Here is a 26,305-nt window from a genome sequence, read left to right as displayed (position 1 = left end):
ATCAGAAATCATTTGGATCTGAAGCAGGAGCTGGAGGAAGAACCTTCTGGAGGACTCCTTAGCCTTTTGTGTGGGCCAGCAGCAGGGTCTGTCACGGTAAGGGAAAAGAATTCCAGTGGGACGTTGTTCTCCACAGCCTTTCTTCCAGCAGCAAGTGCCCTTGCAGCTCTCTTTTGCTCCAGCACGCTCTGTTCCTCTCTCCAGCCTTCTCTCCTGGACCAACTCACTAAATTTCCTCTCTTCCAGCATGCTTTAGCTTGGCTTTGCAAAAAACATCCTTAGTGCCCTCACTGGGACGTGAAATGGAAAAGTGAATTTTTCCTCCAAATTTTGGAGGCACTGCTCGCTTTCACTCTCTCCCCAGTTTGGAACTTTAATTCATTCTGCTTTAGAAAACTTCAAGGAATTGTGAGATTATTGGTGGGGGAGTGGGGTGTGTGGAGTGTGGAATTGTTTTAAAAACCACTTTCCTTTTCATTGGGAACTGTTGTACCACTCTGGAGCCTGGCAGAGAACGTTGGTGCCTTTGTTAGAGGCAGAGCAGTTTAACTCCTCTGCACACTCACAGCCACTTCCAGCCATTATTGCTCAGGCAGTGACAAAAGGAAGGACAAAGCCTGACACTGGACTGCTACCCAACATGAAGGCTAAGAAAAGGCTTTTGCAAGGAAATCAGTCCATCCCTGGTAGAGCATTGAGCACTTTGTGTTTGTGCACCTAGAGCACAACAGCTAAAACTGAAAATCAAATAACCCTCAAAACTCTGCAGTTCCCAGAGTTGGGCTGTGAGAATTCCTGACATTGTCCTTGGGCAACTCAGGAGCCATGAAATAGAGTTAAATTGGATTTTGTAGCGAGTTAAGGCAATGTGATCCTGTCTCAGGAGCTCCAGGCACCATCCCTGGTGTATCACAGTTCTGTGAATATCTTGCCTGCAATATTCTCCCTCGGTGTCACCGTTCAGCTCCCGTTTGCCTTTGTGCAGGGAATTAAACCCAGGGGTTGTAATTCCTGGGGAGAAGGCAGCAGCACTTTGCTGCTGTCCATGGTACCTTTAATTTATGATCTCTCTCCTGGGTAAGGACTGGCTCCTCCATCAGCACCTCCCTTAAAGGTCACGTTCTGGGCTGCATTTTTCTCTCTGACATTTGTCCACATGCAGCACATAGGGAGAAATTAGGTTTTGCAGATGTGACCTATGATATAACATTTCTGAAACAAATCAAAACTAATCTGCCACAAAATATTGCTGAGGAACGGCTGGAAATGTCACTGAGATGAATGGTTCTCTTTTATTGAATGTGCTGCTCTGCTGAAGTGTCCTCCTAGCAATTGTCAGGGGATAAAGTCTGTCCTGAAATCTGCCTTTGCCATTTACTGCCGAGAATGTTTGCACTCTTAAAGGCTTCTAGACTCACCACTAAATATAAATATATTTATATATTCATATAAATATATTATTTCATTTTTAATTATTTAAATATTCAATATATTTAATATATTTATATATTATAACATATATAATTATATATCTATATATAAAATATAAATGCATAATTATATATTTAATATGATTGTTAAATATAATATTAAAATATATTATTAAATATATTAAATAAATATATTTCAGATGTAAATATATTTATTAAATATGAAAATAAAATTAATTATGAAATTTATTTATATATTATTTAATTTTTAATTCTTTAACTATTAAATATATTTAGTATATTTATTAAATATAATATTAAAATATATTATTAAATATATTTAATAAATATATTTCAGACTGAAATATATTAAATATGAAAAGGAGCTGAACAATTACATTTTTATTTCTGTATATTTACTTGTTACGTATTTACTCATTATCTAGTTATTCATTGCTTAGTTCTGTCTTATTTATTTTTAATTTGTTTATTATATATATATATATTTCTTTATATTTGTTTAGAAATAAATGCATTATATAACATAGAAAATATATAAAAATATCTATTTTAGAGCATTTGTATGACACTTTTAATCCTGTCCTGTGTTGTGCAAAGGACCTGATGAGACCTACTCAAGGCAGGATTATTTCATATCTGTGGGTGCTTAAGAGATGAAATCTTGACTCTGCTGGAACAAGTGGGGACAATTCCCAGTGGATTCTTTGTCCGTCTTTAAGCCAGGTGTGACCCACGTGTCCATCCAGTGGCACTGCTGGCACAGCACCGTGTCCCACAGCCAAGGAGCACCTTTCTGACACAAACTGGGTTACCATGACCCCAAACCTGCAGCAGTGGGGTGCAATTGCTCTGTCCTTGCTGATTTTGCCAGGTGAGTGGTGCTCCAGGGCCATGGCTGAGCGGGTGCTGGTGATCGGCAGCGGAGGCAGGGAACACGCCCTGGCCTGGAAATTGGCCCAGTCCCCGCAGGTCAAACACGTGTTTGTGGCTCCAGGAAATGCAGGGACAGCTGACAACGGAAAAATCTCCAATTCAGGTAAAAAGGGGGGAATAAAATCCCCCTCCTTGCCATCAGCACCGCAGCAACTGAGACAAACCAACTGGGGAGGTACTGGTGGCTCGTCTTTTACTGGTGCCACAAATGACTGGAGGCACAGATTTCTTCTTTATTTTGTGTTTTGTTCCTGAATTGCAGAGCTGCCTCCTAAAACACTCTGCTCTGTTTAGTTTTAGTCTTGCTGCTTAAGCTAGTGAGGCTTATATGAGACTGTATTTCTACACCTCATCTCTTCCACTTTTGTGCTTGAATTCAGTGACCAATTCCAGTGAAATTTAACCCAGGAACAGAGGGCTCAAAGTTCTTCATTCTGAAGAGAAACACCTCTGTGTCTGTCCAGGCTGCTCAGAGAAATTTAGCTGCATCAACCAATGCTTTCAGTAAATCTTAACTCAGCTGTTGAAATTGAGTTTCTTCCTGAGCCTTAAGTTTTATTTTTCAAAGTTGCTCTGGTTGTTATAAGCAGCTTTTAAAATGCATCTTGATTGCACATGGCAAATAAATTAGATTCAATCAGTTAGCAAATGTGTATTAAAACCAGTAGTGCAAACTGGAGTTGTTCCCAGTTCCTTTTGGACTCTGCTGTTATTACATTGATATTTCACTTTGCCCTTCATGGGCTGTTTCATGATTTTAATCACCCTTTTAGGAGGATGGAAAAAAGACATTCTCTTCTCCTGTCTCTTATTCAGGCTTCACAGTCACCAGTTAATTCTTTTTCCTTTTCAGCTGTATTAGTGAGCAATCACACTATTGTTACCCAGTTCTGCAAAGATCATAACATTGGGCTTGTGTTAGCTGGCCCAGAAGCTCTTTTGGCAGCTGGTAAGTTCATAAAATAATTAAATAAACCTAAGTTGACTGAAAAATATATCAATGATATGATAATATTATAATAAATGAACATCATAGAATAATATCAAATCATATCATTAGGTTGACAGAAAAAGACAGCACCTTGAATTCTGCTTTAAAGTGGGGGGGTAACAGTGGGAGTGCTGAGTAACCCCGAGAGCTGAAGAGGCTCAGAAAGACAGGCTGAGGAGGGCCAGGGGATGTTCAGAACCTCCTTTGGAGGGTGAATAAATGATCTGAGACAAAGGAAAGTGTAACTGCTGGGAATTTCCTTCTGCCACACGGGCTCCATGTCCCCAGAGAGCCCCCTGGGTGCTGTTTCTGTGGCTCAGGGATTGTGGATGACCTGAGGGCAGCAGGAGTTCGGTGCTTTGGGCCCTGTGCCAGGGCAGCCCAGCTGGCCTCCAGCAGCAGCTCCAGCAAAGCCTTCCTGGAGCGGCACGGGATCCCCACGGCGCGCTGGAAAGCCTTCAGCAACCCCCAGGAGGCCTGCAGGTTCATCACCAGGTAAATGTGCTGCCATGGGGCTCCTCTGCACTCACCTGGGCCCGTGGTCTTCACTGGGGGCTTGGGAACTCCTCAGCTCTCCTTCTTCCCCAGAAGGAGCTGAATTCATGAGCTCTGCAATTAGAGACGGGTGATGGAGGGGCAGGAGTGGAGCTGCTGGAGCCTCTCTGCTCTGGAGCCAGCCTGGGAGAGCTGGGGGTGCTCACCTGGAGAGGAGAAGCTGCAGGGAGAGCTCAGAGCCCCTTGCAGGGCCTGAAGGGGCTCCAGGAGAGCTGGAGAGGGACTGGGGCCAAGGGCTGCAGGGCCAGGAGCCAGGGAATGGCTTGAGAGTAGGATTTGATGGGATCTTGGGCAGGAATTGTTCCCTGGCAGGGTGGGCAGGGGCTGGGATGGAATTGCCAGAGCAGCTGGGGCTGCCCCTGGATCCCTGGCAGTGCCCAAGGCCAGGCTGGACATTGGGAGCTCCTGGGACAGTGGGAGGTGTCCCTGCCATGGCAGGGCTGGCACTGGGTGGGCTCTGAGGTCCTCCCAACCCAACCTTTTTATGATTCCACAATTCTGGGAACTGCAGCAGGTTGATTTTTCTCTTCTCAGGTCCCAGCTTTTCTTCTTTTCCATCTGTTCCTTCAGTACACTCAATAAGCCATTTATAAGACAAAAAAATTGTAATGGAGAAAAGTATTCCAACAAATCTTTCTCTTAGTTAAGGCTAAGAATCATTTCTTGCCAGACAGATACCAGCAAAATTCTCTCTATAATTTGAGGATGATTTGAAATGTTCTGGTCAAATATCCATAACTAAAGAAGAATAGTCTCATTTTTTGCCTGTGGGTTTTGTTCCCAGACTCCTTGTCCTTGCTGGCAAGTGTTCCATGTGGGATAAACTCATGGAACCTGTGTGTTTGTTTTTTTTTTAACAAAACCAACCTTTTCACTGGTTTTGCTCTGTAAGAACTCCCAGTTGATGTTGTTGCCACACAGAGACAAGGCCAACACCTTCTCTGTCAGCAAGGGCAAGGCTCCAAAGGGAAAACTGTCCCAGGTGTGCAGGGTGAGATGGGGAGAAGGGCCTGGTGGGAGCCTGGTGGTACAAACTGAGGGGCTGAGGTTTAACCTGATAGAAATCTCAGTGTGGAAAGGTGTTCTTTAGGGAAACAGGAAATTTGTGTGCAAAACTAGCCCTCCAAAACCCTTTTATTTGGCTGTTCACAAGCCAGAGAGTGACAGGGTAAGGTTAAAACACATCAATTAACAGTGTGATGCTTTTTTTTTCTTTTTAATTTCTGGATTTAGTTTGTGTTTCAGAGTAAGTGGAGAAATTCTGGAGCTACAGTGGCACTATGGGGAGCATCCAGGAGCAATGTGGTGATTTCCCTGGAGTCCCTGGATGCAGCAGGGATGTCTGACCCCTGCTCTGCTCCCCTTACAGCACAGACTTCCCTGCACGGGTGGTGCGGGCACGGGGTCCAGCAGCCAGGACAGAAGTGACCATTGCAGCCAGCAAGGAGGAGGCCTGCAGAGCTGTCCAGGAGATTATGCAGGTGGATAAATCCTTAATTCACCCCTGCCAGTCCAAGTCTTGGTGTTCTGTACTCTGGGAGTTTGTAATTCCAGATACAGGAGGCAAGTATTTTTGGGAGAAACTTGTTTGATCGATTCCAGAGTTTCCCTGGGTCTCCTCAGATTCCTCCTGTGTGCCCCAGGCAGGGCTGGGAGTTTTTGTGACTGAACTCCTGCTCCAGCCTCCAGTCCCACTTCTCTGCCCCTCCAAATTGTAATTTTTTCCTTGTCTCCTAGGCTTGATAAGGAGTATCCAGTGTTGCCTCCTTATATCCAAATGGAATTCCATTGGCTTTCTCCACTGGCATTCAGTGTCAGCAAGCTGGCACTTCTCGTGTACATTGGGGTTTTTTTGTTAAAAGAACATGAAGAGAGGATTTAGGCAGTGGATTCATGTCTGCTCACTGGGGATTCCTTGTGGTTTTTATCTTTTACAGGACAGAATGTTTGGAGAAATGGTTGTTATTGAAGAACTGCTTCAAGGGGAAGAACTTTCTGTAGGTGATTGATGTTGTGCTTTTACTCTTTGGCATTATTGCTGTGCTTCTGCATAAACACCCAAGTTTATCATTTCAAATTTCAAATTTTTTTGGTTTTTATTTGCACTTTGAGAAAGGTATATATTGCATATATATAGCATGCAATCTAAGCCCTGTGTCATGCTAACCAATGCATGTTGTCAGTAGATTTTTCTTTTACATTAACAATGACATTGTGTTTATAGTGGTTATTTTAGGGGGAAAATGACCCAAAACATGTTTTTATGTACTTTGCCTTGGTAATTTTTGTTACATCCCTAACTTTATGCTAATATAAAGTGCCTCTTTTAGGCTGTTGACATGACAGAGGCCAGGCATGTGTCCATGTGACTCAAAATCTGATTTATCAAAAGGGAATTGTAATGAGAGCCACCATTTCTCTTGGTAATTTAAACATGAGTAAGAAACAACAAACCCTTCAGGTTAATGGGCTTGCAGCAGAATAAATGGATCCTATGGGATTTGGAGAAATTCTTTACTCAGAGGGTGGGCAGGGGCTGGGATGGAATTGCCAGAGCAGCTGGGGCTGCCCCTGGATCCCTGGCAGTGCCCAAGGCCAGGCTGGACATTGGGAGCAGCTGGGACAGTGGGAGGGGTGGCACTGGGTGGCTCTGGGTGGGATTTAATACCCCTTGCAGTCAGGACTTCTGCAATTTCTCCATTTCCCAGCAGAACCGTGGCTCAGGCTGTGTCCAGCAGTGCTGTCCCTTGGCTGTGGCTGTCGTGGCCGCTGTGGCCGCTGTCAGCGCTGTGCCCGTGTCTGTCCCGCAGTGCTCCTGTTTCACCGACGGTGTCACCGTGGCCTCCGTGCCCCCGGCTCAGCCCCACAAGCGGCTGCTGGAGGGGGAGCAGGGTCCCAGCACGGCGGGGATGGGAGCCTATTGCCCCGTGCCTCAGGTACAGCTCCTGCCCCAGCCCCTGCCCAGCACACCCCTCTGCCTTCTGGAGAGCATCCAACCCCAACAGCCCTTCCTTGGGGTTCAATTCTCTGCAGGATCCTCTCTTTTACCTCTTCTGTTGTTCCTAAACTTTGTGTTTAAACTTTGTGTTTCCCACGTCTGAAATCCCTGCACAGTTCTGGGTGCCGGGACCTCCGTGCCCTGCACATAACCTGGGGGGGCCCTGCTGGTTCCTAAAGCACTGCTCCAACCCAGAATCAGTGTGGGTTTCTCCAAGCACAGAAACTGACAGTGCTCAGCCCAGGCTGCCAGTCCCAAACCTCCTTCAGAAGCTCCCAAAGCACCTCGGGAGGCAGAGGAGTGAAATTTCCACCCTTCAGAGAGCAGCAGCCCAAGGGATGGAGCAGGGGCTGGGGTGGGACAGCAGCAAACAGCTCAGGAATCTCCTCATCCCCATCCTTCCAGCAGATGCCATCACTGCCTCAGTGCCTTTGTTTGGTTGTCAGGTTCCAGAAGCTCTTCTAGATCAAATCAGGGGTGCAGTCCTCCAGCACGTTGTGGACAGCTTGAGACAAGAAGGAGCTGCCTATGTAGGTGAGTGAGCACCTGAAAACCAAGGTAAGCCCTTATCCAGGTCATTTCCATTGTCAGAGGCTGCTCCTGAATTTATTTAAAAAAACATTTTTTTTGTTTAAAAATGATGGTATTTGTTTAAAAAAACCCCAGCAGCAGCTCATTTTTCATGCAGTGTTACACCTCATTCACTCAGTTCACAGCTTTTTTGTTTGTGAGAGAACTTTGGCCTTTTCTCCTTAAAACACCATGATTTTATGAAATATTTTTAAATAAAACAGATTGACTTGCAGTTCAGGGCAGAGCATATATTTCAGTCCTGCTCTACTGCTCCCTCTTAGACACAACAATGTCTATTTTCTCCAGATCCTTATCCAGAGGCTGTTTTGGAAAAGGCAGATGGTGCCCAGAGGTGCCAGTGCCAAGGGCTGCTGTTGGCACTAAGAGATCTCAGACCTCTAAAGAGTTGGGCTCCCAATTACATCTTCAGTTTCTGCTTTTTGGGGCCTTTTTTACAATGCTGAGTAAGAGTGGAGTGGGAGTTGAGTAAGAAAGGATCTGGAGAACCTTTGTGGGGTTTAAAATGTGGTGCCCTGTTCCTCAGGTGGCTGCTTGTCACTTTTATGGATGTTTGGGAATTATTAGGACTTGCATCTGAGTGCTTGCAGAACTCTCACTCCTAACACCTTCTGATTTGCAGAAATGAGTCCCACACCCCAAAATTCTCTGTTTCATTTAAAGGAGCTCTTGAAAGAAAGAAAGAAAAGTTTAAGTTCATTTGCTTGGCTGTGCTCTTTGTGTCCAGGTGTGCTGCAAACAGGTTTGATGCTGACCAAAGAGGGGGTGAAGATTTTAAACTTTAAATGCCAGTTTGGGGACCCCCAGTGTCAGGTGAGTGAAACACACTGGAAAATTAAAGATTCTCCATTCTTTCCCCTCTTACTGTTGTAGTTTATTTCTAGGGGAAGATCTGGATGTGAACATCTTAGACAATGTCTGAGGTAACTGAAAATTTGGGCTGGTCAGCTCCTGTGAATTATTAGGTAAAGGATTTAAATTAAAACACAGTTCCTCAGATTTTGTTTTTCAGGATAGAAGCAGAGCAGGAGGGACCTAAATTCATATTCCTTCTACATAAGCTCACACCTTGTGTTTCTAAGTTTATGACTGGTACAAAAGATACAAATTACACACTCACTCTGAGTTTCTAAATCTACTGGCTTGGCACACACAGATTTTATTCCATCAGCTGAATTTTCCCTAAGGTGGTTTTCAGCAAGGTAGCAAAATAAAAAATAACTTCCATCTGAAAACTTTCTACAGGTAATTCTTCCTCTGCTTAAAAACGATTTTTATGAAGTGATTCAAGCAACAATTGATGGCAAACTCTGCAGCTGCATGCCAGCCTGGTGGGAGGACAGAACTGCTGTGTGTGTGGTCATGGCCAGCCCAGGATACCCAGGAGACTCTGACAAAGGCATGGAGGTCACAGGTAACTCTGGGAGCTTCCTCATTATTTAATTACTTCCTCACAGGGCTCTGGACAAAGTGAAAATTGGGATATTCTGCATTCATACAGGTGTTCAATATGAACTTAGATATTAGAGATAGGTATTCAATATTCATATCAATATTATATATATATATATATTAGATATAGATGTTCAATATTTGTTTGGATATTAGATATAGATATTCAATATTCATACAGATATTAGTTACAGATGTTCTATATTTGCATAGGTATCCAATATCTATATATATGTTAGATAAAAATATTCAATATTCATATGAATATTTGGTATCAATATTCAGTCTTCATACAGATATTAGAAATATATCTTCAATATCCATATAGATGTTCAATATAGATATTCAACATTTATACAGGTATTCAATATTCACTTAGCTATCAATACCATTTGAATATTGGCTATAGATATTTAATATTCATACAGGCATTCAATATTCATTTAGATTCCAATACCATTTGGATATTGGATATAGACATTAAGGATTCATACAGGCATTCAATATTCACTTAAATTCCAATACCATTTGGATATTGGTTATAGATATTCAATATGCATAGAGGCATTCAATATTCATTTAGATGTCAATACCATTTGGATATTGGATATCAACATTCAGGATTCATAGAGGCATTCAATATTAATTTAGCTGTCAATACCATTTGGATATTGGAAATAGATATTGAGGATTCATACAGGCATTCAATATTCATTTCCCCTGTTCCAGTGCTCCTGGTTCAGGCTCTCATGAAGATGTTTAAGATGTTTAAAAGCAGAGGGAACCATTGCAGAACCATTTCCTTCCTGCTCTCCTGTCCTGCCAGTCCCACCCTCTCCCCTGTCAGCCCATTCCAGCTCCTCAGCCCCTGCCCAGGGCTCCCAAATTTTGGCAGCTCCCTGGGGACCCTCCATGGCCCAGGGACAAGGTCATGCTCAGGTTTCTCACCCCCTGCTTGTTAATCACAAACTAGTCAGTCAAATGAATGGAATTCAATCCATTCTTTTGTTATTATCTTCCACTTCAGAGTTTCATGGGGTTTATTTGTTTTTATTCTCTTTTCTCATTGAGTCCCACATTTTCAGATGACGCTCCCAGGGGTGCCCAGGGTGGGATTGTCTGGGTGTCCAGTGCAGGGCCAGGGCTTGGACTGGATGATTTTTGTGTGTCCTCCCAGCTCAGCATACTCTGGGGTTCTCTGGTTTTAATGGCTTGACAAACTTTTTATTCTGCAATATTCCTTAAAACAGGATGCAGAGGGGTCTGAGTTCCACTGCAGCAGGGTCAGAGGGAAGAATCCCTTGAGCCTGTAGCAAGGAGAAAACTGTGCTTGGTTCTCGTTTTCCCAGGTGATGGCAGCAGTTCCTCCTCTTCCCTTATCCTTCCCTCAAAACAGGAATCTGAAAAACCTCCAAACCTTGAACAGTTTTGCTTCCCTATGTCAGACCAGCCTGTGTTTGTGGAGCAGCAGTTCCAGTGCTGTAGGGAATTGTGTGGAGTGGGTAGGGTGGAATAGTGGGGGAGTGCTGAGGTAACATCAGCACTGATGCTTTAATGTCAGGGAGATGGAGAATCCAGGCAGGAAATGGCTGTGGATTGTGATTTCCTGCACAAATTCCCCACAGTTCCCAGAGAGAGCACAACTTTCCTGGGGCAGGGCAGCGATGTGTCCTGGGGTGGCTCCTGGATCCCATATTTCTGTTCCTGTGGGATTTCTTTCTTTACATTTGGGGTGTCCCAGGTGTGGGCATGTAGGAGAGCCCAGAGGAGGCTCCAGGATGAGCAGAGGGATGGAGCAGCTCTGCTGGCAGCAAAGGCTGGCCCAGCTGCCATTGTTCAGCCTGGCCAGGAGAAGCTTTGGGCTGAGCTCAGGGTGGCCTTGCAGGGCCTGAAGGAGCCCCAGGAAAGCTGGAGAGAGACAATTGCCAAGGGCTGCAGGGCCAGGAGCCAGGGAATGGCTGCCAGGGGCAGAGGGCAGGGCTGGATCTTGGCATCTTGGGCAGGAATTGTTCCCTGGCAGGGTGGGCAGGGGCTGGGATGGAATTGCCAGAGCAGCTGGGGCTGCCCCTGGATCCCTGGCAGTGCCCAAGGCCAGGCTGGACATTGGGAGCTCCTGGGACAGTGGGAGGTGTCCCTGCCATGGCTGGGCTGGGAATGGGTGGGCTCTGAGGTCCCTCCAGCCCAAACCAGTCTGGAATTACATGATGCTTTATTGGATGGCTCAGAAGGGGATCCCTGGGGCCAGTGCACTGGGACACCTTTCACTGATGATGCTGTTTCTCAAGAAAAAGCGAAGGTGAAAACTTCTCTTGTTCTCCCTTGACTGAAAAAAGGACTTCAACTTTCAGTGTTTTGTCCACAGGAAGTAATGGATCTGAGAAAGGTCTGGAAAACACATCCTGGAAGGGGCAGCTGAACTGGGAAAGGGGCTGAGCCTGGAGCAAAGGAGGCTCAGGGGGCCCTTGTGGCTCTGCACAAGTCCCTGGCAGGAGGGGACAGCCGGGGGGGGGGGTCGGGCTCTGCTGCCATGTCCCAAGGGAAAGGAGGAGAAGAAATGGCCTCAAATGGCACCAGGAGAGGGCAGATTGGAGACTGGAAAAGAAAATTTTCCTCACAGAGTGGTCAGGCCTTGGGATGAGCTGTCCAGGGAGGTTTGGAGTCCCTGGGAGTGTCCCAGAGGAGTTGGGATGGCCCTTGGGGACAGGGTTTGGGCTGATTCTGCTGCTGGGGGGGACTGGATGGTCCTGAGGGGCTTTTCCAGCCTTGATTCTGAGATGGTCAACAGAGAGTGCAATTCAAAATCCTCAGAGAATTCCCTTTGTTTCTGCAGGGCTTTTGCAAGCCAAGGAGCTGGGGCTGCAGGTGTTCCACGGGGGCACGGTGCTGAAGGACGGCCGGGTGGTGACCAGCGGTGGCAGAGTCCTGTCCATCACTGCTGTCAGGCAGGACCTGATGGAAGCCCTGGGAGAAGCCAACAGGGGCTTGGCCACCATCCACTTCCAGGGGGCCACCTTCAGGAGGGACATCGGGCACCGGGGCCTGCGGCTGCTCCGGCAGCCCCTGTACGTGAGCACAGCCCTGGGACGGGAGCCCAGCCCAGATGTTCCTTCCTGCCCCTCACATCTGGGCCAGCCCTGCTGCTCCCAGCACATCCTTCCCTCCCCACAGGGCCCTGGTGTACAAGGACAGACACGTGGGGACTGGAACCAGGGACGTTTGGAGCCGTCTGCCACAAACATCGGCTGGGAGAGGCACCAGGGCAGGTAGGACTGGGAAGAATCTGGGAATTCCCTCAGTCTGTTGGTTCTTTTCTCCCTGGGGGGGTGGGCAACGTGGTCATGGCATTGAAACTGAGCTTGGGAAACTTGGGAAACTGGGCTGGGATCAGCACAAAGCAGGAAAATTAATTTCTTGTCACTGCTCTTACAATTAATTAACAAATGCCTGCCTTGTCATGGAGGTGATTGTGCTTGTTAGGGGTGCAGAATGGAGAGGAATAGAGTGGAAATAAAATAAAATAAAATAAAATAAAATAAAATAAAATAAAATAAAATAAAATAAAATAAAATAAAATAAAATAAAATAAAATAAAATAAAATAAAATAAAATAAAATAAAATAAAATAAAATAAAATAAAATAAAATAAAAGTTATAGAAAACCTGGAGCAAAGGAGGCTCAGGGGGCCCTTGTGGCTCTGCACAAGTCCCTGGCAGGAGGGGACAGCCAGGGGGGTCGGGCTCTGCTGCCAGGGAACAGGGACAGGAGGAGAGCTCAGGCCTCAGGCTGGGCCAGGGGAGGCTCAGGGTGGGCAGCAGCAGGAATTTGCCCATGGAAAGGGAGCTCAGGCCTTGGCAGGGGCTGCCCAGGGAGCTTTACAGTGCCCATCCCTGCAGGTGCCCAAGGAAGGGCTGGACGTGGCACTCAGGGCTCTGGGCTGGGGACAAGGTGGGCATTGGGCACAGCTGGGACTCCATGGGCTGCGAGGGATTTTCCAGCACCAGGGATTCTTTGATAATTTGCAGTTCTTTTCTTGGTGAGAGTTTTGGGTGTTTTCATTTCTCCTAAATCCAGTCTGTGCTGTGTTTGTACTCAGCAGGAGGCCGCTCAGAAGGAGGAGGCTTTGCTGCTTTCTTTGACCTGAAGGCATCTGGTTACCATGATCCCATCCTGGTGTCCCAGACCAAGGGCCTTGGACCCAAACTGCAGGTAATTGGCAGCTCCTCTGCAGCAAAGCTGGTGTCACCTGCCAGGGCTGTTCCAGTGCCACAGCCAGTCCCACCCTCTGCAGCCTCCTGAGCTCTTCAAACACTCCTGAGTCCACCAGGGCACCAGGCGGGCACCGAACTTTGGACATTTGTGCAAGGCCTGGGCACGCTTAATTGAGGATGTGGTGAAATGATAATAACCCAAAATTTAACTGAAAACTTGAGGCAATAAAACCCAGAATTTCTGCTGTAAACTGGAGGGTCCTTTGGCTCTGAGGAGGAGCACAGGGAGTTGCTGAAATCAGAACTGGCAAATTCAACATAATAAATTGTGAGTAGAGAGGGAGAACAGGTGCCTCTGTCAGGGCACTGTGGAAAGGAAGGTTGGAGGAAATAAACATTAAAGAAGCCAAGAATTAAAGACTTTTAATAAGTCAAGAACATCCAGGACAGGCTGAGTTAGGAATACATTTATGTAGTGAATTAAGATGAATTGAGCCTGGGATATATTTATGTATTGAATCAGGATAAGTTGACCTGGGTATTTACTTATATATTAAATCAGAAGGTTTTCAGCCATCAGGAGAATGGGGATCTGAAGCTCCTTTCACTGTCAAGCACAGCAATGTCCCTTGTTTCAAATGGTTTCTGCCTCTAATGCCAGGGTAACAAACAGCAGGAGACTGAGCAGTCATCCCAAAGGTCTTTTGCAGTCTCACATCCTCAGACAGCTCTGAGCATGAAAAAGCAATCAGTGCTGGCTCTTGTGAGTCTTTCTTGCAACTGCTGGGCACAGAGACATTCCCAGCTGTGTTTCCAGACTGTTCCCAAGGTTCTTCCTTGGCCAAGGAGAGGTTGGCCTGCCCGGATTGCTGCTGGAGCAGTGGGAGGGAGGTGTCATGCAGCAAAGGCTGTGGGATGCCTGTTTCCATAGCACTCCTAAATCCAGGGAAATCAATCAGGAATCCAAGCCCACACTTTGTTTGGGTGCTGCTCCCTCACCACTTGGAATCCAGTGATGTTTATCCAATTTTCCCCTGGCCCATCCCTCTGTCCTGGTCTTTTCTGCACAGGTGGAACTGTGTCAGTAAAAGGTACCTCCTTTGAAAATTCATCCACTGATGATCTGAAAGGTTTTTTGCACCCTAAATAATTCTCATTTTATAATTCTGTCTAACCTTTGTCCTGTGGCAGCCCTGTGAGCTGAGCAGGATGCTCCAGGGTACCCCTGAGAGCTGGAAATTCAGCATTTCATAGGAGGCCAGCCCAGGTTGGACGCTGGGGCTTGGAGCAGACCGGGATGGTGGGAAGTGTCCCTGCCCATGGAAGGGGATGGAACTTGAATGGGCTTTAAGGTCCTTTCCAACCCAAACCATTCCATGATTCCCTGATGATATTCCAAAAAGCAAACAAAAAAGAAATCTCAAAATGACAATTTCTAGGTAGCTATGGCTGGAATTCAAACTAATATTAAAAAAAGCAGAATAGATTTTTCTTTTTTTTTTTTGTCTGCAAGAAAATGAGCAGTTTTCTCTTGATCTCAACTAGGTAATGCACCAGGTTCTGTCCTCCATGCATGTCCTGTAGCGATTCCTTTCAGAGAAAAGAAGGTTTCTGCTGATTTCACTGATTAATAATTGAGTTTTGCCTGTTTCTTGTTCCCACCATGTTTTGCAGGTTGCCCAGGTCTGTAAAAGACACGACACCATCGGGCAGGACCTGGTGGCCCTGTGTGTCAATGAGCTCCTGGCTCAGGGGGCTGAGCCCCTCTTCTTCCTCAGTCACTTGTCCTGTGGCAAACTCGATGCTGAAGTGATGGAAACAATCAAAGAAGGAATAGCTGAGGCTTGCAGGAGTGCAGGATGTGTTTTCCTGGGTATGGACCCTCCTGTCCTCTGAGATTTGAAGGGTCTGAGGTTGAATTTATCACCAGAGAAATAGACCTGGGAGGTGGAGGCAGAATGTGGCCCTGGAATTGTTGGTTTCTTTTTGGTGGAAAAACAGTTGGGAATTTGTGCTTCTGTTCCTCCTTGTCTGTAACCTGGGTCAGCACAGACAGATGGGGTTTAGTATTTGTGCACTTGGATCCTTTTTCTACCTTCTTTATCCCTGAACAAAGGAGAACAGGACTGGAAGCCTCACATTCTTCAATGTTAATATTTCCATGCCCTCTCCCATACTCAGGGAGGTGCCACGTGAGTACCAGAAATAATAATGACAAAAAAAAACTCCTTTCATGCAGCTTTGTTTTCTTGGAGTCTTGAGGTGAAGTAACAAACCAAGAAGGATTTAAAAAATGTATCTGAATGTTCTTAGGCTGTGTGGCGCCGGATGTGCTGCTGACTTTAGGAAATGCCATCAATTTGAAATGGTGTTACAATGGCTTTGAGCTGAGGGAGGGGAGGGTTAGGTGGGATCTGGGACAGGAATTGTTCCCTGGCAGGGTGGGCAGGGGCTGGGATGGAATTGCCAGAGCAGCTGGAGCTGCCCCTGGATCCCTGGCAGTGCCCAAGGCCAGGCTGGACATTGGGAGCTCCTGGGACAGTGGGAGGTGTCCCTGCCATGGCAGGGCTGGCACTGGGTGGGATCTGGGGTCCCTCCAGCCCAACCCCTCTGGGATTCTGAGAGTCTGAAAGGAGCACAAGCAGGAGGTGCTGACCCCTCTGTTCCCTGGCAGGTGAGGAGGTGACAGAGGAGGCTCCGTGTCCCTCTGGGCCCTGGGCCCTGGCCGGGTTCGCCGTGGGAGCAGCGGAGCGGGGCCAGCGGCTGCCGGGGCTGCAGCGAGCTGAGGAGGGGGATGTGCTCCTGGGGCTGGGCTCTCCCGGCATCCACGGCCGCGGCTTCGGTGTCGTGAGGAGGATCCTCCTGACATCCTCCCTGCGCTGCTCCTCGCCGGCCCCGGGCAGCTGCGGGCACGGCACTCTGGGTGTGCCATCCCTCTTCCCATCTGGGGTCACCGGGCTTTGGGGTCGGGCTGGTGCCACTGCTCTGCCTCCTTCCCGAGGCCTTCTATGAGAACTGGGAGAGAACCTTGGGAAGCATTCCCAAAAACACCCCACACCCTTTGAAACAAACTCACTGAATTCAGAATGGAGAATGGAAGGCTCTGGGACACCTCAGAGCCCCTTGCAGGGCCTGAAGGGGCTCCAGGAGAGCTGGAGAGGGACTGGGCCCAAGGGCTGCAGGGCCAGGAGCCAGGGAATGGCTGCCAGGGGCAGAGGGCAGGGCTGGATCTTGGGATCTTGGGCAGGAATTGTTCCCTGGCAGGGTGGGCAGGGGCTGGGATGGAATTGCCAGAGCAGCTGGGGCTGCCCCTGGATCCCTGGCAGTGCCCAAGGCCAGGCTGGACATTGGGAGCTCCTGGGACAGTGGGAGGTGGCCCTGCCATGGCAGGGGTGGCACTGGGTGGGATTTGGGGTCCCTCCAGCCCAACCCTTTTGTGATGTTTTGATTCTAAGCCCCTCCTGAGGTTTTAAAGAGAAGGACTGAGTGATGCCATTGTTTGCAGGAGATGTTTTGCTGACCCCAGGGAAAATGTTCAGCCCAGCTCTGCTGCCTGTCCTTCGCTCGGGGCACGTGAAGGGCTGTGCCCCCACGGCTGAGGGGCTCCTGGGGGGCATCTCCAGGCTCCTGCCCGAGCACCTCAGCGCTGTCCTGGGTAAGTGTGGGGCAAAACTCAGGCACAGCACGGCCTTGAGCTCCCAGCTTCCGTGTGGAATCCTCAGAAATGGCCCTGCAGAGGGGAACAGCCCCAGGCAGGTGCTTCCCAAGGGGCTGCCAAAACCTCTCCTCTTCCAAGTCATGAGCCCCACAAAGGAAATCCCAGAGGAGATTAAGGGCAGCACAGCTGTAGGACAAAAAAGGTGTTGGAGAAGATTGTGTGTTCCTCAGGACACCTCTCCAAACAAAACATTTTGACCAAATACTGAGGTTTGGTGGGAGAATAAATTTGCACAATTTGCTATACACACACACACACACACACACAGATTTAATGCATTTTTTTGGTTGCTTCCCCACAACATGTGACATCTGTGAGTAGGGCAGAACTTTTTCTGATGAAGCCAAAATTGGGCAAAGAATTCAGAAGTTTGAAATAGTAAAGAAACCATGTTCATGTGAGTGTAAAAATACAGTGGGAATGGGGAGAGGGAAAGAAAGGTGTCTGTGTGTTGGGTTGTATTTCTCTGGAATGAAATTGGAAAGGAAAGAAAGAAATTTCCAAGGCCAGGTTGGACACTGGGGCTTGGAGCACCCTGGGATAGTGGAAGGTGTCCCTGCCATGGCAGAGGATGGACTGAAATGGGCTTTAAGGTCCCCTCAGGGTGGGCAGCAGCAGGAATTTGCCCATGGAAAGGGAGCTCAGGCCTTGGCAGGGGCTGCCCAGGGAGCTTTGCAGTGCCCATCCCTGCAGGTGCCCAAGGAAGGGCTGGACGTGGCACTCAGGGCTCTGGGCTGGGGACAAGGTGGGCATCGGCCACAGCTGGGACTCCCTGGGCTGGGAGGGCTTTTCCAGCACCAGGGATTCCAGGGATTCTGTGGCAGTAAGAATTGGTCTCTTGTGACACATCACTGTCATTGCAGATCGTAAATAGTAAATAATAAATATTAACAAACATTTGTGCTGCCCACACACCGATTTCAATCTTTTCCAGATGCTCTCAGCTGGAAGATCCCTGAAATCTTTTGCTGGCTCTACAAGGAGGGGAACCTCTCTGCAGAGGAGATGGCTCAGAGCTTTCCCTGTGGCATCGGGGCTGTCCTGGTTGTGCAGAAGGAGCTGGCCCAGCACGTTCTCCAGGACATCCAGAGGCAGCAGGAGGCTTGGCTGATTGGGAAGGTGGTTGTCCCTTGTCACACAGGTGAGCAAGCATCCTCGTGGGACTTAAGAGATTCCCTGTTCCAAAGTCTGTGTAGTTCACACCACTTTCCTGTTGTTTCACTGAGCTGGAGGCTTCAGGACACCCCAACATCTACATTTTGGTATTAAATAAATGAGAAATGAGTTCTTGTTTCAGAGTGGCAGCACCTGGATAACCTCTTCCCCTCCCTGAGGCTTCAGGAAATCCCTGTGCTGATTGTTCCAAAATTGAGTGGATATTTCACCACACTCATGGCAATCAACTCCCCTCCTGTCCACCCCTCCCCAGCTCACACAGATCCCTGTAAAGGTTGAGGCCAAGCCACAGCTCTGTACAGCCGTGTGTGGTGATGGTCAGTCTGAATCCTGGTGTGCCACTGACTGACATCCAGCAGGACATGAACCAAAATCCCCCTGGCAACCCAACAGTTTGGGCAGCCAAAATGTCACCTCAGCTCCATCAGCACCGTGTTTGGTGTCCTTCTGCAACATGAGGTGTAAAAAATGGGACTAATCCTTGAGAAGGCCATGCCTGGGCCTTTGTGAGCAACTCTGTGAGCAGGTGACACCAGAGACCAGCACAGCTCCTGGGATCTGGGCTGTTCAATCTCTGAATCCCTTTGGAGCTCTGTCTCTGCCAGCATAAACTCATTGCTCATACAATTTCTTGACATTGAAACATTACAAATAAACTACACCTAAATACAAATAAAAGTCAGTTTAGAAGGAAAGGTAAACTCTAACACTTTCCTCGTGTGTTTGGGGCAGGTTCTCGCATTGCAGTGGAGAATCTTGCAGAGGCCCTGCAGCTGAGCAGCCCCCAGCAGCTGCTGAAGGACAGCACTGCTGAGATCCAGCCCAGAAAGAGAAAGGTGAAGGTGGCTGTTCTTGTCTCTGGAGCAGGTGAGCTGTCACTTGTCCTGGCACAGAGAATGTCCTTACACAGGAGAGGCTGGTTCAGCCATGCCCACCTGGCCTTTCTTTCAGTGGAAACTCCAGACCCTTCAAACTCCAGGGTTTCACTTTGACTACAAGTCAAGGAGTTGTGTTGCCCTGCTTAAAACCTGAGTTTTACCCGTGCCCCCGCCCTCAGTGCTGTTTGTGGACGGGCAGATCTTTGTCTGAGCAGCCCGTGCCAGGGCCCTGGGTGCTGACATGTCCCCCCACCCTCTGCTCTCTCCCCGCTGGAGGCACGGCGCTGTCTGCGCTCATCGGCTCTGCCCGCGAGCCGGGCAGCTGTGCCCAGCTGGTGCTGGTCATCTCCAACAGACCCGGCGTGGAGGAGCTGCGGAGCGCGGCCCGCGCTGGCATTCCCACCCGGGTAAGGATTCCTTCCCTGCTCCCCTTTATTCCCAGCTGCTGAGCCTGTGGGTGGGCAGGAAATGCTTGCTGAGCCATCGAGGTTTCACTCTGGTGTGAAGCTTTCCCCATGGATCTGTGGTTGGAGCACAGAGCTGGGAGTCCTCACTGGGCTCTGCAAGCTTTGCCCAGCTGGCAGTGAGTGCTCCATCCCAGGGAATGGATTTAAATGGATGATTTGGGTCTGGGATTGCAGCCCATGAGCCTCAAGCTTTGGCTGAAATCAGTCAAACTTCAGGTTCTGCAAAGCATGGAAATGCGTTGTCTCCTGGGCTGATCCCTCCTTAAAATCACAGAATCCCAGACTGGTTTGGCTCGGGAAGGACCTCAAATCCCACCCAGTGCCAGCCCAGCCATGGCAGGGACACCTCCCACTGTCCCAGCTGCTCCCAATGTCCAGCCTGGCCTTGGGCACTGCCAGGGATCCAGGGGCAGCCCCAGCTGCTCTGGCAATTCCATCCCAGCCCCTGCCCACCCTGCCAGGGAACAATTCCTGCCCAAGATCCCATCAAATCCTACTCTGAAGCCATTCCCTGGCTCCTGGCCCTGCAGCCCTTGGCAATTGTCTCTCTCCAGCTTTCCTGGGGCTCCTTCAGGCCCTGCAAGGGGCTCTGAGCTCTCCCTGCAGCTTCTCCTCTCCAGGATGAAAACCTGTGTCTCACATTGTGCCCAGTCCCTTTCAGTGGCACCATACAAGTTTTCTCCTGCCTGTGGGCCACAAAGCAACTCTTTGGGACAGGAATTTGTTCTGGTTTGTTCCACAAAAACCCCTGGCAAGGACCATCAGCATTGTCTGAGAACATTCCATGACTTGGGATGTCAAACGCAGGAACTCCCCCTTCTGACATCAAGTGGGTTTGAGCAGTTGTTTTTACAGCTGTGCACAGATAGAAATAAACTCTGCTAGAGGCTGAGAGGCTGTCCCTGCATGGAAAGGGTTCAGCAGTTCCTTCAGCTCCTGACTTGGACTCATGTGACGCTTTTCTGACTCATCTCTAAAGAAAAAATGATATCAAAATTCACTTACATTTTCACAGGCAAGAGCACAAAGGGTTTTTTTGTGAGCCCCTTGTTTGAAGGTCCTCAGGAGAGTCAGGGATCAGCACTCACCTGGGGGACTGAAAATGGGAAGTGGGGTAGAAATAAAGGATCTCCTCCTCCCCTTTCCCAGAAGCTCTGACCAATTGACTCCACCACCTCCCTGGGCAACTCATTCCAGTGCCTGACCACTCTTAAAAGGGAAAAGTTGTTTCTAATCTCCAATCTGAACCTCTCCTGGTGCAATTTAGGGCCATTTCCTCTCACCCTTTAATTTGGGACATGGCAGAAAAGACTGACCCCACCTCACTGCACCCTCTCAAATCATGGAGTACCCTGCTTCCAATCCAGTTTGTTCCTCTTTGTTGCCCAAGCAGCTGCTCTCAATCCCTCCGAGCTGTTTCCTTGATGAGGCTTTTGTTGTGTTTCACTGCCCCAGGTGATCGATCACAAATTGTACGGGAGTCGCTCGGAGTTCGACAGCACCATTGACCGAGTCCTGGAGGAATTCTCTGTGGAGCTGATCTGTCTGTCAGGATTCATGAGAGTTCTGTCCAGCCCTTTTCTCCGGAAATGGAAAGGTAAGAAATTAAATGTAAAAGAGAAACTAAAGCAGGGGTGGTTGGTCTCACCAAGATTCCACTGTCAGAGTTCCTCATCCTTTGTTTAAATCCCTGAGCCCTGCTGGCACTGCTGGAATTCCAGCAGGTGCTGCCCTGTGCTTCCCTCTGGCACTGGGGCTGTGTTGGGATTCTGCCTCCATTCCCTCTGGCACTGGGGCTGTGTTGGGATTCTGGCTGATAATTGCCAGAGGAACCCTCGTGCTGTGCAGCAGTGGGGGTGTGGGGTGGGTCTGTGCCCTCCCACACCCCCAAAGGAAGGAGTTTGATCCCATCCTTTGCCAGGGAATTGTGCTGAACTCAGCCCCAGCAGAGAAAAAGGGGAGAAAGATGGATTTCTCCATTCCCAGGAGGGATTTCTCCCTCCCGTGGTGCCCTGCATCCCTGACACAGCTCCGTGTGTGCCCCAGGTGAGGGAGGGGTGATAAAGGGGGAGCAGTGACTTAGTGCCAGCTCCTGAGCTAGGAGTTACTCACTGGTAACCTGGACAGGCTCCTTTGGGAATGTTGCTGCACCCGTGCTCCTGGAAGAGCAGAATTCCCTCAGATCAGAGCAGCGCTGCTCAGGGTTTTGACTGTTGATCACACCTCGTTTTATTTTTAAGGAAATTCCGTTCAAATATTTTTTTTTTTTTTTTTTTTTTCTCTCACACACAGGGAAAATTCTGAATGCTTCTCCATCACTTTTTCCACTCGTCAAGGATGGAAATGCCCATCAGGAGCCCCTGGAAAGTGGATTAAAAGTTGCAGGCTGCACTGTGCATTTCGTCCTGGTGAGTGGGCTCAGAACTGGGAAGTTAGGAAAATTTGGAAGTTAGGAATTTGCTTTTTTTCTTTTCTTTCTGGGGGCAGAAACAGGCAGAGGTAACAGGAATGTGTGGGAACCTTGGGATTGTTACCAGTAAAAACCAGAAAGATTTGGGGTTGCTTGAAGCCCTGTCTTCTTCCCTTGCAATTTGGGGTGGGGCTTTTCTGTTTCTCCTCCTTCCAGAGTGTGCCAGTGATGCCTGAGAGGCTCCTGGAGCAGAATTAAAGGATTAAAGTCAGGATTTATTAAAAGGCATTCCAAGGATGCACCTTGGGCAGTGCAAGAGCCCAGCCGTGGCTACAGCCAAGATGGCCCCGGGTCAGGAGTTTCACACTTTGATAAGTTCTGGTCCATTTCCACATTGGGTTCATTGTGCAATTCCAGCCTCAGGTGATGCAGTCCCATCCTCCCAGATTCTCTCTTCAGTTCCCTGCTGGCTGCACTTTCTGGGCCCGGAGCTGCAGCGGTGCCCTTGGTTGTGGGGCTGGGAAAGGATTGTTGTGTGTGCCTGGGCTGTGAGGAGAACTGGCTGACACTTTGTGTGGAGTTCAGCCACACTCTAAGGCAGTGCCGAACATGGAAATATGAAAGCCGAGTCTCTCCCGCTGCAGCGCTGCAGGGCCAGGGCTGCCCCTCACGGCACCGGGGCTGCCCCTCACGGCGCCGGGGCTGCCCCTCACGGTGTCGGAGCTTTCCCTCACGGCACCGGGGCTTTCCCTCACGGCACCGGGGCTGCCCCTCACGGCACCGGGGCTGCCCCTCACGGCACCGGGGCTTTCTCTCACGGCGCCGGAGCTTTCCCTCACGGCACCGGGGCTGCCCCTCACGGCGACAGGGCTGCCCCTCACGGTGCCGGGGCTGCCCCTCATGGTGTCGGAGCTTTCCCTCACGGCACCGGGGCTGCCCCTCACGGTGCCAAGAGCTGCCCCTCACGGCACCGGGGCTGCTCCTCACGGCGCGCCCCTCTCGGGGCACCCCTCCCGCACAGCCCGAGCCCTACGCTTCACCTCAGCCCTTCCCCAGCCTCCCGAGCGCTCTGCCCCACAGGAGGAGCCGAGTGCCGGGGCCGCGATCCGCCGGGAGCCGCTGCCGGGGGAGGCGGGGGCCACGCTGCGAGAGCGGCTGCGGGAGGCCGAGCTCCGGGCCTTCCCCCCGGCCCTGCAGCTCGTGGCCAGCGGCGCCGCCTGGCTGGGAGCCCATGGAAGAACCTGCTGGAGGCGGGGGAGCCACAGGCTGAGCCCTGAGGAGGAGCAGCAGGGACACGGAGCGTCCTCTCCCGCCGCTGCGGAGCTTCAGGAACACCAGGAGCTGTGGGCAGATCCTTGAGGGGCTCTGCTCGTTTTCCCTCCCCTTCCCTTCTCCGTCTGCTTCACTTGGATGTCTCGGTATCCCAAGTTTCCGTTCCCTGCCTCTTCCCTGAGCTCACAGCTTTCATTGCACCCCCTTGGAAAATCCATGGTGGGAGCCAGGTTGGCTTTTCATCTTTGGAGTTGTTTTGTTCTGGTTTTAAACCTGTAAAGGAGAAAATGTGCTACATGGATGGGGCTGTAAAACTGATCTGGTGCTTCCAAGGGGAATTCTTCCTTCCAAGGGATCCATTTCTGTGGCAGAGCAGTGGGAGCTTCCCAAAGATACCCCAAACATAACCTGCTGCTGCAAGAGTGGGACAACAAAGTCATGGAGCTGCTGGAGCCTGTCCAGAGGAGCCACGGAGCTGCTCCAGGGCTGGAACCCTCTGGAGCCAGGCTGGGAGAGCTGGGGGTGCTCACCTGGAGAGGAGAAGCTCCAGGGAGAGCTCAGAGCTCCTTGCAGGGCCTGAAGGGGCTCCAGGAGAGCTGGAGAGGGACTGGGGACAAGGGCTGCAGGGCCAGGAGCCAGGGAATGGCTTGAGAGTAGGATTTGATGGGATCTTGGGCAGGAATTGTTCCCTGGCAGGGTGGGCAGGGGCTGGGATGGAATTGCCAGAGCAGCTGGGGCTGCCCCTGGATCCCTGGCAGTGCCCAAGGCCAGGCTGGACACTGGGAGCAGCTGGGACAGTGGGAGGTGTCCCTGCCATGGCAGGGCTGGGAATGGGTGGGATTTGAGGTCCTTCCCAACCCAAACCTTGTGTGACCCTGTGAAATCCCCTTTCACATCAGCCTCACATGGCAAAATATCAGAGTCTGAATCAAGGTGCCTGTGATGAAGATGGGTATTGGATTTGGTACAGATGTTGGCCTCTCCGGCAGTAAGCCAACTGCTCTCATCATAAATTTGATATTGATTCCCTGCACAGGCAGTGATTTCACCCCTCCAAGTCTTTATTTCCTCTGCTTTCCCTGGCTGGAGCTGTGTGGCCTCCCCACTGACCCTCAGCCCCCACACCAGCCCCTTCCCTCCTCCCCCCTCCAGCTCTGGGAGTTCAATTCCAAGGAAATATTTGTAGATTGAATATTTTTTTTAACTTTATTAGGCTTTATTTCAAATCCCAAAGGAGGTTATGCCAACATTGGGAGTACCATCAGGGTATCAGAGCCCAGAATAAAATCAGCTTTCTCTGTGTTAAAGGGGAGTTCTAAAACACCTCATCTGCTTTGTGTGTGGGAAACCTGATACTTTCAGAAAGAACATTAAAATGGTTTCATAACTATATTAAAATATTATAAGAAAACCCCAAGTGTTGAGCTGCACAAAAACCCCAATTGTTTTCCAAATGTTCATAATTCCTGGGTGTCCCTCAGTGTTATTCCAGGTGAAAACACTGGTCCAAGAATAAAGGCACTTCACAATTCCTAAGGAATGTTTCACAAGCCAAGGTCATGTTTTGTGTCAGGTCCTTCTGCTCATGTAAAAAAATAAAACCCCAAAGCTGAGGGGAAATCGTGGGAATTCACATGGGAATGCTGAGGATAAAAGGGGCAGCAGACACCGAATCCTGCTGACATCTGACAGACAGCAGGTTCAGGTCTGGAAATGACTGGGTGTGTCAAGGGCCTGGGCTGGACAAGATCCACCACCATCAAACCAGGAAGCGAATGAAGAACAATCTAATAGCTGGTGTTTTGGGAGGCCAGTTTTTCCTGGTTTGATGAGGTTTTTAGAGTGGAGGTTTCTGCTTTCATCTGTCTCTTCCACTGTAGTTTCCCTCAGCAACAGCTCCCAGCACAAGGAGGGTTCCCCATTAGGGAACAGCCCTGACGGCCCCAAGCCCACCCCAGGGCCACTCAGATCCACCTGAGTTTGGGTTGTTAGGAAAGCGATTGAGAACGAAAAATGTTGAACCAAGGAAGTGATTAAAACTAGGAAGCCCCTACAGGAGCCATTGATGCACCCTCTGGGAACGGCCCCCGAGATTCCCACTGGCGGCATTCCTGGGATTTGAATCCCTGACCCTGTGAGGAAGGTGAAGGGCGCAGCCAAGGCCACCCTGGATCTACTTCCAGCAGATCTTGCCCGCCTCGCCCACGCGCACGGCGCCGCTGGCCACGAGCTGCAGGGCGGCGGGGAAGGCCCTGTGCTCGGCCTCCTTCACCCGCTCGGCCAGCGTCGCCTCCGTGTCCCCCAGCTTCACCGGCACCGCCTCCTGGAAAATGATGGCTCCGGCATCCACCTCCTCCTGCAACAGCAACGCTGCAGGTTGGGGCTGGCATTTGGGATTTGGGCTGGGGCCTGGGAAGGGCTCAGAGGGAAAAGGAGGGAGGCAGAACACCAGGGAGCAACGAGGCTATTCCAGAAAAACTCCATCAGCCAGGGACAGGAGGAGCGGGGCTGGGCAGGACATTGAGTCCAGAGGGGGAATGAGCCTGAATGGAGCTGGGACAGGGATCCAGATCTTCCCTGGAACAGTGCTGGGGCACATCCCTGCTTGTTTCTCAGGAGCTGCCACACAGAGGAACCCCAAGTCATGGCACAGAGAGAAGAATATAATTCTCCCTTCTATATGGAGAAATGATTCCACTCTTTCTAATAGAAAGCAAAATTCCTGAGACAGATTTCAGCAGCAGAGGGAGAAGGGAGCCAGAGAAGAGACCTTTGAACCCTGAGAAGTGGCCAAAGGAGAACCAATGATCCCTGGCCTGAAAAAACGTGGCTCTGAAGCTGAGAGATCTCTGCCCTTTCTTTACTTAGGGTCTGAGCAGTATAAATTGTCAAGGGTTGATTCTGTTCCCACAAACACCAGATCACTCCTTAACAAATCCTGTGCCATTTCCAGTGGGGTCTTCTTTTTCCTCATTTGTTTCTATTTTTCCTTTTTCTTGAAAGCAAGAAACAAGGCAGGTTGTAGGATAAAATCCAGGAAGTTTGGGCCATGTTTAACAGAGCCTTTGGCTTAGCCAAGCCCTTACATTAACTATTCCCCCACTCCAGTGGGTGCAAGGCAGCAGTGGGATGCTTAGGGAAAAAGTTTCCTTAGGGAAAACAAACTCCTGGACAGATTATTCATTTTCATTCCTTCTCCAGAGT

At 49.6% G+C, this 26,305-nt stretch overlaps 2 protein-coding genes across 12 annotated transcripts in view; one reads left to right on the top strand and one right to left on the bottom strand.

The window, feature by feature from the left end:
• Nucleotides 1-24,651, top strand: LOC111928969 (trifunctional purine biosynthetic protein adenosine-3-like). 2 transcript variants are annotated; one of them, XM_086883906.1, is made up of 22 exons: nucleotides 1-96; nucleotides 2,323-2,487; nucleotides 3,238-3,333; nucleotides 3,696-3,870; nucleotides 5,300-5,411; nucleotides 5,868-5,927; nucleotides 6,741-6,866; nucleotides 7,375-7,462; nucleotides 8,247-8,332; nucleotides 8,765-8,933; nucleotides 11,802-12,033; nucleotides 12,140-12,234; nucleotides 13,069-13,178; nucleotides 14,855-15,053; nucleotides 15,855-16,103; nucleotides 16,686-16,835; nucleotides 17,833-18,039; nucleotides 18,807-18,941; nucleotides 19,229-19,359; nucleotides 20,875-21,016; nucleotides 21,712-21,827; nucleotides 22,910-24,651. In XM_086883906.1, exons 2-22 carry the CDS (start codon nucleotides 2,343-2,345, stop codon nucleotides 23,186-23,188), a joined length of 3,102 nt encoding a protein of 1,033 aa, XP_086740032.1. In that variant the 5' UTR covers nucleotides 1-96; nucleotides 2,323-2,342; the 3' UTR covers nucleotides 23,189-24,651. The 2 variants fall into 2 exon arrangements, with proteins under 2 accessions (XP_086740032.1, XP_086740031.1); XM_086883905.1 differs by lacking the exon at nucleotides 1-96 and having other exon boundaries at nucleotides 2,048-2,487.
• Nucleotides 24,296-26,305, bottom strand: part of GART (phosphoribosylglycinamide formyltransferase, phosphoribosylglycinamide synthetase, phosphoribosylaminoimidazole synthetase) — a 34,998-nt gene continuing 32,988 nt past the window's right edge. For all 10 annotated transcript variants that reach the window (XM_086883898.1, XM_086883895.1, XM_086883900.1 and 7 more), the window contains one exon: nucleotides 24,296-25,457. In XM_086883898.1, the coding sequence (XP_086740024.1) occupies nucleotides 25,275-25,457 (183 nt within the window). In that variant the 3' untranslated portion in view covers nucleotides 24,296-25,274. The remainder of the gene's footprint in view (nucleotides 25,458-26,305) is intronic.

This window comes from Cyanistes caeruleus, chromosome 3, assembly GCF_971803275.1.
Source record: "Cyanistes caeruleus chromosome 3, bCyaCae1.hap1.1, whole genome shotgun sequence".
Classification (NCBI taxonomy): Eukaryota; Metazoa; Chordata; class Aves; order Passeriformes; family Paridae; genus Cyanistes; species Cyanistes caeruleus.
The sequence above is the reverse complement of the archived record's forward strand: the minus strand, read 5'-3'. Positions and strand labels throughout refer to the sequence as shown.

Coding starts and splice junctions, on each gene's coding strand:
- LOC111928969 (XM_086883905.1), top strand. CDS start 2,265: ATGACCCCAAACCTGCAGCAGTGGGGTGCAATTGCTCTGTCCTTGCTG. Junction 19,360..20,874: donor GCGCTGGCATTCCCACCCGG/GTAAGGATTCCT, acceptor TCACTGCCCCAG/GTGATCGATCACAAATTGTA. Junction 21,828..22,909: donor GCACTGTGCATTTCGTCCTG/GTGAGTGGGCTC, acceptor TCTGCCCCACAG/GAGGAGCCGAGTGCCGGGGC.